General features: G+C 43.3%; 2 protein-coding genes across 2 annotated transcripts; one reads left to right on the forward strand and one right to left on the reverse strand.

The window, feature by feature from the left end:
• Window positions 1–1,721: 1,721 nt before the first annotated feature.
• On the forward strand, window positions 1,722–5,091 carry nefla (neurofilament light chain a). The gene is made up of 4 exons (XM_014976325.2): window positions 1,722–2,800; window positions 2,882–3,006; window positions 3,869–4,293; window positions 4,375–5,091. Exons 1-4 carry the CDS (start codon window positions 1,760–1,762, stop codon window positions 4,821–4,823), a joined length of 2,040 nt encoding a protein of 679 aa, XP_014831811.2. The 5' UTR covers window positions 1,722–1,759; the 3' UTR covers window positions 4,824–5,091.
• Window positions 5,092–7,591: 2,500 nt separating this feature from the next.
• Window positions 7,592–12,406, reverse strand: nefma (neurofilament medium chain a). The gene is made up of 3 exons (XM_014976323.2): window positions 11,056–12,406; window positions 10,244–10,368; window positions 7,592–10,157 (listed from the first exon to the last, which is right to left on the reverse strand). The coding sequence occupies exons 1-3, from the start codon at window positions 12,112–12,114 to the stop codon at window positions 8,465–8,467; spliced, it is 2,877 nt and encodes a 958-aa protein (XP_014831809.2). The 5' UTR covers window positions 12,115–12,406; the 3' UTR covers window positions 7,592–8,464.
• Window positions 12,407–13,224: the final 818 nt, after the last annotated feature.

Consider the following 13,224-nt stretch of genomic DNA (forward strand, 5'->3'; position numbering starts at 1 on the left):
GTTTGGATATGTCTGACATATTCAGCAGAGAGTGAGAGCAATTACATATGAAGCAGCTGAAGTGACAAAAACCAGGAACAATAGGAAATAAATCAAACCAGACATCACGGAAAGGCATATTTCAAAATGAAGGAGGAAACAAAATTTACTCTAAAGAAAATTGTGACTGGAGGCTTCATCATGAAATCAGATTATCAAAGATTTAAACTACACTAAAAGTATAGAAAATGAACCTGCAAAATGTCTAGTAAGCCAAACCAGCACATAAATAGGCTTTGATATATTCCAATGTAATTTTGTGTGCATGTTTAGACTTACTGATCTACTGGAATGTGATGGTCTGGTGTATCTCTAGCAGCTTCTGGCAGTTTGTTTGTGAAAGATCACTGTGTATTTTCCTCCATCTATCATTCTAGATGCCTTTGTTAGTGTATCCCTAACTGCAAAGAAAAGTATCCAAAAGGAACATCTTATGGGATTTTTTTCAATAAGACCAAATTTGGGAAATCCACGATTATCAGTTGACCTTCCAACAGATTTTCCCATCTGAGCTGCGGATCTCTGGTTCAGCTTGTGACCTCAGGACATTTGATACATGTCTTCCTAGCCTCTCTCTCTCTCTTCGCTTGCTTCATGTCTGATAAATGTAGATTGGTCCACTGGCCCAACCAAAAATATCTTACGGGGAAAAAATGACATAAACATCAACTTCATCCACAGTTAAGATGAGGCAATTGGTGGTACTATTTTTATTATTTAGGAGTATGCCAGTAAAGGAGGCTGAATACACTTTTCAGTTTATCTATCATTTTTTTTTGCTTTTACTTCAAAATTATAAATTACTTTGTGTTTGTGTACATACAATCCCAGTAACTTATAGCAAAGCTTGTGGCTCTAAGCAGACATGTTCAAATTACAGCTGAAAAGTTGACACACGCCTGATGAATAAGTTGAAAGATGACGACTCTCTCAAGTTTTCGCTGGACTCTCTTGAGAGACAGTTTGTCTTATTTAAACCTTGCAATTTGAGCAGAGGTATGTTTTATTAATAGTTTTAATAATGCTTTGCTCTCTTTATGCATCCATATTATTAACAATACGAATTCTGCACTGGGACAAAAATAGGAAGAACCAACTTAGTCTTAAAAAAATACATATACAAGAACTATTTTTGCTGCTTTCATCATGTCATCGTTTTTGATGACATGATATAACAGAGCAGGTTTTTGATATCACAACTGTAATTCTCGTCTCTGCCAGGAGAAGGCAAACTAAGTCTTGACTGATGCATCAGGAGAGCCCATCTCTAGTTGTATATATGCAGTTTGTTTCTTCCATATTTTAGAAGAATATAAATAATGAAGACAACAAACCAGCTGTTTGTGATGCTGTAAAATCCAGTGTCAAGATTTCAAATAAATCTGGATGTTAATTAATTTTATTTTTCTTTACCTAAAGAACCATAATATGATTAGTGCCTAAAAAATGTAATACCAGTTTCACAGGAGTCTATCTCCTCCTACGCCTATGTGCCCACAGCAGCTCTCTCTGATCTTATGCTGCTGCAGTGAAAGCCTAGAGAGGCTGCATTGTCAGAGTTTGGAGAAAGTGCTTGCGTCAGACTCTGTCCTGCTATAAAAGCTCAGCCTGCCGCTGCAGCAAGCAGTCGGGGCTTAAAGCTGAGCCCTCTATACACCTCCCCACCCACACAGACACAAAGAGAAGAGGGAAGAGCAGCAAGTCCCTCCAACACTCAGCCATGAGTAGCATCGGATATGACCCCTACTATGCCTCCTCGTTGTACAAACACCTGTATGTGGAGCCCACCTCTCGGGTGGTGGTGAGAGGGAGGACCCATGCCGGCTACTCTTCCCGTGCGTCCCCTCAATCTTCCTCCCGTCTGCAGTACTCCTCCCCCAGCCGGGTGTTGTTCTCCTCTTCCTCCCCGGCCTCTTCCTTGGAGCGGGAGCTCAGCCAGGCAGCCCAGATCAGCTCCGACTTTCGAGCCGTACGCACACAGGAGCGCGGCCAGCTGCAAGAACTCAACGACCGCTTTGCAGGCTTCATCGAGAGGGTGCGTGAGTTGGAGCAGCAGAACCGTGCTCTGGAGGCAGAGCTGCTGCTGCTGAGGCAAAGGCATGCTGAGCCATCTCGTCTCAGAGCATTGTACGAGCAAGAGGCCAGAACTCTGAGAGCAGCTGTGGATGAAGCAAGGGCAGAGCAGCAGACTGTCCTTGGTCAGAGGGAGAGGCTGGAACAAACCCTGAATTCACTGCAGGGTCGATATGAGGAGGAGATGTTGGCTCGGGAAGAGGCTGAGGGCAAGCTGATGGAGGCCCGTCGCGAGGCAGATGAGGCCGCCTTAGGAATGGCCGAGCTGGAGAAAGGTGTTGAAACCCTGCTGGACGAATTGACCTTCCTCAAAAGGATCCATGAGGGGGAGGTGGCTGAACTTCAGGCTCAGGTCCAGCTGGGGGTCCAGGTAGCAGTTGAATCTGAAGCTGCTGCTCCAGATCTGTCCGGCGCTCTCAGGGACATCCGATCCCAGTACGAGAGGCTGGCTGCAAAGAACATGCAGGCGGCTGAGGAGTGGTTTAGGGGGAAGGTGGGCTCCCTGACGGAAACTGTGGCTCAGCACAGCAGTGCAGTCAAAAGCTCAAAGGATGAAGCAGGAGAGTACCGCCGTCAGCTGCAGGCCCGCATACTGGAGATTGATGCATGCAGAGGCCTCAATGTGTCCCTGGAGAAGCAGCTGCACGAGATGGAGGAGAAGCAGAGTGCAGAGATAGCTGCTATGCATGTAAGTACAGGCATGCTGCAGTGTGATGCTTATGCAGATCTTATATTATATTTAGGCTACTCACCTTGCTTTTCTATTCAGGACACGATTGGAGAGTTGGAGAATGAGCTGAGGGGCACCAAACAGGAAATGGCACGCTACCTTAAGGAGTACCAAGACCTGCTGAATGTCAAAATGGCTTTGGATATCGAAATCGCAGCATACAGGTGAGATTCAAATACAGATGCATAGATCATCAGAGTGATGATTAATCAAGTTAAAGTCGTCTTTGAACCCTAACCCTAACTTAGCTTATTCTTATGAGTTTTTTTCATTCAAAAGAGCAGATTTGAAACGTTGAAGACACAATGTTCAACTTCTATCATTGTGTAACAACGGTACCACAAATCAACATAAAGTAACTAAATATTAATATACATGATAAATTCTTTTAATAAATATGTAGAATTGTATATACTGAATAATAAATATCTCAAATTCTTTAAACATTTAATTAGTTTAATACATAATTAAATGTGAAAATAATTTATTACAATTTTGATTTGTTATATTTAAAACACAATTTTATCTATTATCTGAGGATCATTGTGAATTTAATGAATTGGTCGACCGTATCTGTCAGTGAGTGGGCGGGGCTAGCCCTGCTATGGACACAATGAGTGTTTGTAACTCATTAACTATACAGGTTAACTAACATGTGCTAGGTTCTATTTAATTTGACATAATGGCTGTTTTCTTTTTTTTAAATTGCATAAAATTAAACAATTATTGTCTAATATTAATAAGGTAGATGATGAAGACATAATTTTTTTTGATTAAATACTTATACACAATATGTTTTTAGGTATGTATTTATTCATGTATTTAAATTTCATTTACATCACATATATAAACATTGAGCAAAATAATTTACAATTGAAAAAACTAACACATGCTTTTAAATTATACCATGAATCAATTCTAACAAATAATATTTACATTTCATTAGAAACTATTGAAAATCTTAGTTTCAATAATGACTAGAGACGATTTGCCTCTTCCATGTTTTTTTTTTTTTGACTGAAACAGGAAGCTTCTGGAAGGGGAGGAGTCTCGCTTCAGTGTTGGGTTTCCTGGGGGCGTGGCCTCCCTGTACAGCCACAGTATGGTGGCACCATCCTTCGCCCGGCCCATGCTCTCCAGTCTGAGCTCTGGCACCTCGTACCTGATGACCTCCCGCCTGCTCAGCTCCAGCACCACTGAGGGCATAATCTCTGCCAGCCATGCCCAGCAAGCAGAGGCCAGCCCCCCTGCAGAGGAAGAGGAGGAGGAAGAGGAGGCTGAGGAGGTAAAGGGAGAAGAGGAGGAGGAGCAGGAAGAAGAGGAGGGTGGAGAGGAGCAGAAAGAAGAAGAGGAAGAGGAGCAGGAGGAGAAAGAAGAGGGAGGAGAGCAGGAGGAGGAGAAAGGAGAGGAGGAAGCAAAGGAGGAAGATGAAGAGGTTAAAGAGGAAGAAGGTTAGTGCTTTTATCTTCAATATTTATAAACTCAATAATTAAGACTAAGAATAATTTGAAAACTTAATGCGTTTTTTTCAGGTGGTGATGGAGAGGAGCAAAAGGGAGATGTTGAACAGGCTGAGGGAGAGAAGGAAGAGAAAGGTGAAGGAGGAGAAGCAGAGGTCAAAGCAGAAGCACAAGAGGAGGAAACAACAGAAGCAACAGAGGATGAAGATGAAAAGGCCAAAGATGAAGAAAAAGAGAAGGGAGAATCTAAAGAGAGCGAAGAGAAAGAGGTGAAGGAAGAATCAAAAAAGAGTGAAGAGAAAGAGGAAAAGGGAGAATCTAAAAAGAGTGACGAGAAGGAGGAGAAAAAAGAATCTAAAAAGAGCGAAGAGAAAGCAGAGAAGGCTGATGCCAAGAAGGAGGACAAACCTGATGTCAAAGAAGCTGCTCCAAAGAAAGATGAAGCCAAAAAGGAGAAAGTTGAAGAAAAAGCAGCCAAGCCCGAGCCTGCTGAAGAGAAAAGCACAACAGGTAAAAAGTGAATTCTTTGGTTGCGACAGTGAAAATCTCAGCTCATTAATCAGATAAGACAAGATAAGACGCTGGCAATGCTGCTTGGTAACATGGTGCTCAATAAAACAGTCTGATAGCCATTTACAGCAACAAGTCAATCTAAACTGCTTCCCAATATCAAGAATAAACCATAAAAGTCTGACTGCACAGTTCCTCATGTCTGTAAGATGTTTAACTGCTGAATGCTAACTTGAGTGTTTGTGTTTTGGGTGAATAAATAAAGAAATGCCTCTTGAAGCCACGTGTGTGGGTTATTTTGGCCTCTCTGTTCAAATTTTGAACTTCCATCAGAACTCCTTCATTTAAGTACATTTCTGTCTGTATCTTTCAGATCATCAGTTACAATATATGTTAAAAATGCATTTTAAAATGGTGAAACTTCCTGTTTTAATTAGACAGAATATCTGAGCTCCAATGATAAAAAAAATACACCCAGGTTTTGTTTTATTGGTGACTCTTTGAAAACTTAAAGTTGCAAGATTAGGTCAAGCTGATGACCCTCCATTGTGATGAAACATCTGAAAGCCTTTTTGCTGGTTAAGTTGGTAACCACTTACGTATCCTGCAGAGGTGACAGAGATAAATAGTTTTTAAATCACTTCCCGCCCCTGGCCTTTCTCCATGGCGTTAGCATGTTCTTCCTGTGCATGTGTGGGTTTTCTCCGGGTACTCCGGTTTCCTCCCACAGTCCAAAAACATGACTGTCAGGTTAATTGGCCTCTCCAAATTGTCCCTAGGTGAGTGTGTGTGTGTGCATGGTTGTTTGTACTGTGTGTCTCTGTGTTGCCCTGCGACAGACTGGTGACCTGTCCAGGGTGTACCCTGCCTCTCGCCCTGAATGTTAACTGGAGATAGGCACCAGCACCCCTCCTAAACCCACTAAGGGACAAGGGTGTAAAGAAAATGGATGGATGGATGGATGGATAAATCACTTAATACTCTTAAACTGCACATAAGACACAAATATAGCAAAAGTCACTACTTAACCAAAATGAAAGCAAAAGTTCATACTTCTAGAAGTAGGATTCTGTTGTGACGTAAACAATCGATATTACTCACCTGTATAAGACAGGTGTCTTGTCATTGAGCTGACTGATACGCCAGCAACTTTCCCAAAGTAGCATAAACGAGGCTAAGTGGAAACCCTGTTCTATAAATCTCAAACCTGCTGTCACATTTGAAATAGATTAATTTATAGAGATCCTAGAATTTGTTTTGGTACAATTAAGACAATAGTATTGTGTTTGCAAAAAAATGTGAAACACGTCTAAGCAAATTAGGCAATTGGGAAAAATTATTTATTTTATTTTCTAATCAAGTTTTGTTGGGAGGAAAAACACATACTCCATTTAGAACTAATCCCTAATCAGAGTGGAGCAGAGATAGATTCAGACTTATCCCATGTTAAAAAGTCTCAAATCACAGAAAAAGCATCAGCAGTCAGTGTGATTGCTATTTACTATGCCTACAAACTATTGTCAGGTTTGAGTCGGATGACTATTTACATAGAATTAAAAAATAAAAAAAATTGTGCAATTAGGCTTGTAGTTGTCTGTCTTTTGTAGGAACAGCCTCCAGTGTAAAACATACCACGACAAAAAAAAAAACCTGAAGGTTTAGTTCCTTATTAAATTGAACTGCTTAGTTTAAAAAAAAAAACATTATGACCAATAATATGTCTTACTTGCAGTAGACAATTAAATTAAAGCCATATCAGAAAAAATAAATCAGACTGTCAACCTTGGTTGTGGTAGTGTGTTGATCTAGGGCTGATTTACTGCTTCTGGACCTGTCCTACCTGCTGCAATTAATGATGCATTGATTTTCAGTCTTCACCACAATATGCAGAAGAATATCCATCCACCAATTAATTCCCCCTAGCTCACCCAACTATGAAAAGCAAAAGAAATTTAGGAATCCAACTGAAATGCAGTGGCTTGACCTTCCACGGGCCGTTTATGCTGGAAGAACCCTGTAATGAGTTTGAATTAAAACAATTTAGCAAAGAAAAGTGGGCCAAAATGTATCCAATGATATAAACAACCGATAGCCATTTATTCCCTTTGCAAATACTGTTGTCAAGTGTGATACAAATCCTTCTTCTGTTAAGGGGGGAATTTTTTTTTCATATAGAGCCAAGTTGGTTTCTATATCCGTTTTGCATAGAATGTGAAATCAACTATTGCAAATTGCTACTCTTACGTACTTAGCTTAAATTTCCCTGATAATTTGTTTGATACTCTGAAACTTATATGCATGACAAAAAGCAAAGAAACAATTCAGCTGTATGTTATAAACCTTTACAGTCTGTTATGGACTAGCAGCCATCTATTGATTTATTTTTTTAAAAAGTCTATATCAATGATGTCTACTAACTTATGCATTCATATAACCATGGATAGACTGCCGCACTCTTAATCAGACAGGCAACACAAGGTTGCCTTTGTGTTTTTTTTTGTTTTGTTTTTTTAAACGCAGAGTCTTACACACTTTTTGCTGACTAACGTCTGGACATTTACTTTCTCTGTGATCAAATCAATCATGTCTTATTCGGCTTATTTTAATACTTACAGAAAAAAAATAGTCCTTCATATATCTAAAAATAACCAATAAAACTTCATTTAAAGTCATTATTTATATTAAAATAAAGAGTAAAAGAGTAAAAATATTTATTACATGAAATAGAAACCATTTAAAAAATAACCCAGTATCAGTACAAAAAGGACAAGAGACGATGTTCTTTTGGTTTTGTTATGATATTTATTGAGCAAAGGCTGCTGGGAAATAGTTCAAGATGAGTAAAGTTATGGGATTGCAAACAGTAGCACCTCATTTATTTCTGTAATTAAATTCAAGTTCATTCTATGCATACAAGGATGCACAATTACATTTGTCTAAGTTGCTCTCAGGTAAACATAACAGACAGTGATAAAAAGCATGTTTAAGGCTAGGAGTTTTCTCAGATTTGTTAAGCTGTCATTGCTTCAGTTACTGGATGTATACTGGTGTGGTTATGTGTTTCTCCGACTCATGTTTCGTGTTTATTGTTTGTCACTGTTTCTGGCTCAGATGGCATCTTCACAAGTCAAGTAAGGCTTCTTCAGTAGAGTGCATGTCTGCGCCGAGGACCCTCCGCCTGCCCACACCCACCCCGACTACTTTAACTCAAAAATCTCCTCAACAGTCTCATGTTATCTCTTTAAAGTGCATTTCTACCAAACAAACAGATAAGAGAGGAAAGTGCTCCACTCTTCTGAGCTAGCATGCAGATACCCCGTCCCTTCTTCCTACTCCTGGGATCACCTTATAAAAGCAGAAAGAACCTAAAAGAGGATAAAATGTCTCAGTCGCTTGCTCTTCGCTGCGTCAGCGGCGAAGCTCGCTTTTAAAGCTTTCACTCAACATGCAGGTTTGAAGTTTTGTCATGTTTTATTTTGGCTTCTCTCTATAATTTGCTTTTAGTGTGGCTTCGTTACATCGCTCTAGCTGTATGGATTTCATTGTTACGTTAGTTCTTTGTGAATTGCTTATGTTCTCTCCTCTAACTTATGCCCCTCTCACGATTGCCCCCTCCTCTCCTTCTACTTTAGCTAAGCTGTCCGGAGTCTGCTCATTCGGCTTCTGCCACTTCCTTGACAGACTGGGTAGACTGCTTCTCTGTCTTCTTGGTGGAAACCAGCTTCTCCTGTAGCACCTCCTCCACCTCTTTCACCGTTTCTGTCACTGTGATGGATTTTGTGACGTGCTTGGATCCATCTTCTCCAGTGGTGATTGTCTCCACGGTCTTAGTGATCACCACTTTCTGGCTGCCGTCTTCCTTAACAGGGCTCTCATCTACACCGTTAGCAATCACGTCTGCATCTTTCTTCTCTTTTTCCTCTGGGCTGCTCTTCTCCACCTCTCCATTCATGGCAACATCTTTCTTTTCTACCTTTTTATCTTCTGTTGAATCACTCTTCTTTTCTGATTTGTCATCTTTGGGAGCCTCAGCTTTGGTGGTGTCAGACTTGGGGGACTCAGATTTGGGGGAGCTAGGCTTTAGGGATTCTGCCTTGGGTGAGCTTTCTTTGGGTGATTCAGGCTTTGGAGAAGCAGACTTGGGGGACTCAGCTTTAGGAGACTCTGGTTTTGGAGATTCAGTTTTAGGAGAAACTGGTTTGGGTGATTCAGACTTGGGAGAACCTGGTTTAGGTGATTCAGACTTGGGGGAACCTGGTTTAGGTGATTCAGACTTGGGGGAACCTGGTTTAGGTGATTCAGACTTGGGGGAACCTGGTTTAGGTGATTCAGACTTGGGGGAACCAGGTTTTGGAGATTCAGACTTGGGGGAACCTGGTTTAGGTGATTCAGACTTGGGAGAACCAGGTTTTGGAGATTCAGACTTGGGAGAACCAGGTTTTGGGGATTCAGACTTTGGAGAACCTGCCACTGGAGATTCAGACTTAGGGGACTTTGATCCCTCTGGTTTTGGGGCTTCTTCCTTGCTGGCCTCAGTTTTTGAAGCTTCTGACTTTGGAACAGCTTTTTCGGTTTTATCTGCTTTCTCGTCTTTTACCTCCTTTTCATCTTCCTCTTTGTCCTTCTCTGCTTCATCTTTTTCTTCCTTCTCGTCTACACTCTTTGATGCTTTGTCATCTGCACTCTCCTCTTCTTTTTCAGCACCCTCCTCTTCGGCTACGGCCTCCTCCTCTTCTCCTGCGCTGCCTTCTTTTTCTCCATCCTTCTCTTTGTCAGGAGAGGCTTTGGACTCTGGAGCTTTGGAGCACAACACTGTTTCCTCAACTTCTTCCTCCTCTCCTCCTTCTCCACCCTCTTCATCACCTTCCTCTGCCTCACCCCCCTTTTCTTCTTCATCCTCTCCCTCCCTTTCTTCCTCCTCCTTTTCTCCTTCATCACCTTCACCCTCACCTTCTTCTCCCTCATCGTCACCTTTTTCCTCCTCATCCTCATCCTTAGAAGGAGCGCTAGCACTAACTTTGGCTTCGGTGGCAGCTACAATTTCCTCTTCTTCTGCTGCTTCTTCCTCAGCATCCTGCTCTTCCTCTCCCTCCTCATCTTCCCCTTCTTCCTCCTCGCCTTCTTCTCCTGGTGCAGCGGAGAGCTCCTGTGCTATCTCTGCCAGAGCCTCATCAATGTCCACCTTATCGTCCTCCACCCGTGTCTCCTCGATGATCTCCTCCACAAACTTGTGTTGCACTTTCAGCTTTGAGGCCTCAGATTTAGGTTTGGAGATTTTACTAGGAGTGACGGCCTGGCGATATGGGAAACTGCTGAAGTGGGTCTCCTCTCCCTCAAGGAGTTTCCTGGTTAGAAACAGAGTCCATTTATTGGTCATTTAAATTCTGGTTTGTGCCATGAGAGAATTAGGAGCAATGTTTCAATACTATACCTGTATGCAGCAATTTCAATATCCAGGGCCATCTTGACATTCAGCAGGTCCTGGTACTCACGGAGATGACGAGCCATCTCCCACTTGGTGCTCTTCAGTTCATTGTCCAGCTGGTGGATTGTCTCCTAAGAAAAAGAAAACAACAACAGAGAAAAAGCAACCGGTTTAAAATGACAGCGCTATTCTCTTATGTACAACCTGTTGTGTCTTTGGGACATTCTAAATTTTCTGTCTGAGCTTCCACTGCAGTAAAACTCCTTCGACTTTTGCCTGGACTGAGGGTGTTGGTCTAATATATTCTGACGCAATTCAGCATTCTAGAGATGCTGAGCCTCTGTTTCAAGGGTAGCCTCCGCCGCCCCCACCCTCCCCCAAACTCTGAGCGGTGCGATGCAAGGACAGAACCAATGAAGGCATCGATCCATGCCTCTGACTCAGCAAGGGAGAAGGGAGGGAAAAAGAGCGTGCACTGCAGTCTGCCTTTAACCATCTGGAAATCTCCCAAGCTCATAAAGAAATAGGAAAGTCCCGCAGTCGTGATGCAGCGGGGAAAAAAAAACAATTGAACATGTCTGATGTGCTGATGTGTTACAATTTTGATATTGCTGTTTGGGGAAATGATTTTTGTTTAAATGTGTCAAATAACAAATGCGTCATCATGACAAAACAGTGAATATTAAGTTATTCCAAAACATCATATTTTATCGCACACTCACAACATTAAGACAGTTCTTCGAATTTCAAAATATGCATATATATATTTCCTTCCATGTTATTCTCTATAAATAACTCTGTTCGGAGTGTCTCCCTACCTGTAGGCTGGCCAGATCGCTGTTGTGCCGGTCTTCAATATCATTCAGCTGCCGCTCCAGGGAGTCCTTCATCCCGCGGACGGACTCCAGCTCCACTGTCTTCGCCTGGAGCTGGCGCCTGTAGTCGGAAATCTCGTCCCGGGCGGACTTTATCGCGTCCTTGTTCTGCTCCGCAGCCTCGGTGAGCTTGGCATAGCGGCACATGAACCAACTCTCCACCTGCTGCAGGTTCTGGTTGGAGTGCCCTTCCAATTCGGTGCGTATTTCCCGCAGAGCCTCTGTGATGTCGGTCTTCTGGAGGTCCTTCCTCTCCACGGTCACCTGGGACGCCTGGATCTGGGCGATGAGGTCGCTCACCTCCTCCTCGTGGTTGTTGCGGATGAAGGCGATCTCGTCTTGCAGTGACTGAACTTTCTTCTCCAACTCGGACTTCACCAACTCCGAATCACCTGTGTCTTTCTTCAGGACGCGAATGATGGCCTCCGTCTCCTCGCGGATTCGAGCCTCCTCCTCGAAGCGGTCCCTGAGCCGCTGGATGTCCTCCTCGATGTGCTCGGTGTCGAGTTGGACCTGCGCCTTGTCGCGGTGGATCTGCTCCAGAACGGTGCGCAGCTCTTTCAGCTCCTGGTCGTAGAGGTCGTCCAGCTGATTGCGGGACACCTGCTTCTGCCGCAGCGCCTGGATCTCAGCCTCGATCTGCTTGTTCTGCTGCTCCAGGTAGTGCACCTTGTCGATGTACACGACAAACCGGTCGTTGAGCCCCTGAAGTTGTTCTTTCTCGTTAGATCGTTTGTAGTCACCGTTAAGGATCGAGGTTTGACTGTAATCAACGCTGTCGGCGGAACTCAGCACAGTTGAGCTGTATGCCCGGGGAGCTGGTGCGTTCACGGTCCTCTTGTAGGATGCGGTCATGGTGGAGCCCGGGCTTGTCCGGGACCATGACTGGGAGCGAAAACCGCTTGAGGGGGTGCCGCTGGGGCGGCCGTAGCCGTAACTGGTTGTTCTTGTATCCATAACTCTCCTGAACGGACTTCCTATCGTGTCCACCGGGTAACTCATCCGGTCAGACTAAGGTAGAAGATGCACACGGGAATGAAGGGAGACAGTGCTGGCGGTGCAGAGGCGTGTGGGTGTCAATGTGTGTATGTGTGTGTGTGTGTGTGTGTGTGTATGTGAGTAGGTGAGGGGTGTATGGCTTTCACAGCGACTGAGAGAGGCTCCGTCTTCTCCTTATATACCGGAGCTTCTGCCTCTAACACGGTATGTCCAAGCAGTTTTGTTTCGTCCTATGAAGGAAGGGAGGGGATAGAGAGGAGCGTCAGCTGATGGTCCTGGGACCTTGCTCAGCCTGAACCACGTGGCTCAGAGCTACGTGGGTGTGGGATTTAGAATAAACTCGGAGACAGTGAGGCGATGTGTCCACTTACGTTCTTTCCAAATTGTAACCGCTGACTTGTTCCGATCATTTCAGCACCACAGACAGCGACAGTCAACTGTCAGTCGATTCCCCGCTGAGGGAAACGGCAGCATTTCCGTATCACAGAATATCGACAACAAAAGAGCACTCCATCACAGCTTTGCGATTCTGCTGACTACTGCTGAGCCAAGGTCTGCAAGCAACTCTGCTTCACTTATCTTGTTAGTTCAGTGACTCAAATCAAGGTTAGGCGAACATACAGTTTTTATGTGGTGTGCAGCCGTATTCAGCCCTCTTGAATTACTAACTTTTAGGACCTACTTTCACGATAATTACAGTTGCAACTGGTTTGGGCATAAATAGCTTACACTTAGTCAAAATGGATAAGGTATATCTGCAGACAGCGTTGTTCACATTTCACCACTTATTCTGGATTATGACCAAAATTTAGCTCCATTTCTCTTGCTATTTGCAGACTTCCCTGTATCAGGTGAGAAAAAGCCTTCCCACAGCATAATCTTGCTTATGTTACGTTTTACCTTGGAGATGATGTCCTCTGAGTGTGTAGAGACCAAAGTTATGAACAATTCGACAAATTCAAATTGCACTAGAAGTAAGAAGACAGGCTACTGCATTCTGCACTAGTTGCAGATCAATAATTTCTGATCTATGCCAAAGTATTTTGAATTACCGTAGCCATGATGGTATTTCAGTATAAATTTTATTCTCTAGATCCATGTGATGGGTGCCAT

This window comes from Poecilia mexicana, unplaced genomic scaffold (genome assembly GCF_051168715.1).
Source record: "Poecilia mexicana isolate PSO_F unplaced genomic scaffold, ASM5116871v1 scaffold_12, whole genome shotgun sequence".
Classification (NCBI taxonomy): domain Eukaryota; kingdom Metazoa; phylum Chordata; class Actinopteri; order Cyprinodontiformes; family Poeciliidae; genus Poecilia; species Poecilia mexicana.

What these genes read in the sequence shown, in the direction of transcription:
- nefla (XM_014976325.2), top strand. Translation starts at nt 1,760, where the DNA reads ATGAGTAGCATCGGATATGACCCCTACTATGCCTCCTCGTTGTACAAA. An exon ending in CAGAGATAGCTGCTATGCAT is followed by an intron (nt 2,801 to 2,881) that starts GTAAGTACAGGC and finishes TTTTCTATTCAG; the next exon opens with GACACGATTGGAGAGTTGGA. An exon ending in ATCGAAATCGCAGCATACAG is followed by an intron (nt 3,007 to 3,868) that starts GTGAGATTCAAA and finishes TGACTGAAACAG; the next exon opens with GAAGCTTCTGGAAGGGGAGG.
- nefma (XM_014976323.2), bottom strand. Translation starts at nt 12,114, where the DNA reads ATGAGTTACCCGGTGGACACGATAGGAAGTCCGTTCAGGAGAGTTATG. An exon ending in GCGATCTGGCCAGCCTACAG is followed by an intron (nt 10,369 to 11,055) that starts GTAGGGAGACAC and finishes TCTTTTTCTTAG; the next exon opens with GAGACAATCCACCAGCTGGA. An exon ending in ATTGAAATTGCTGCATACAG is followed by an intron (nt 10,158 to 10,243) that starts GTATAGTATTGA and finishes GTTTCTAACCAG; the next exon opens with GAAACTCCTTGAGGGAGAGG.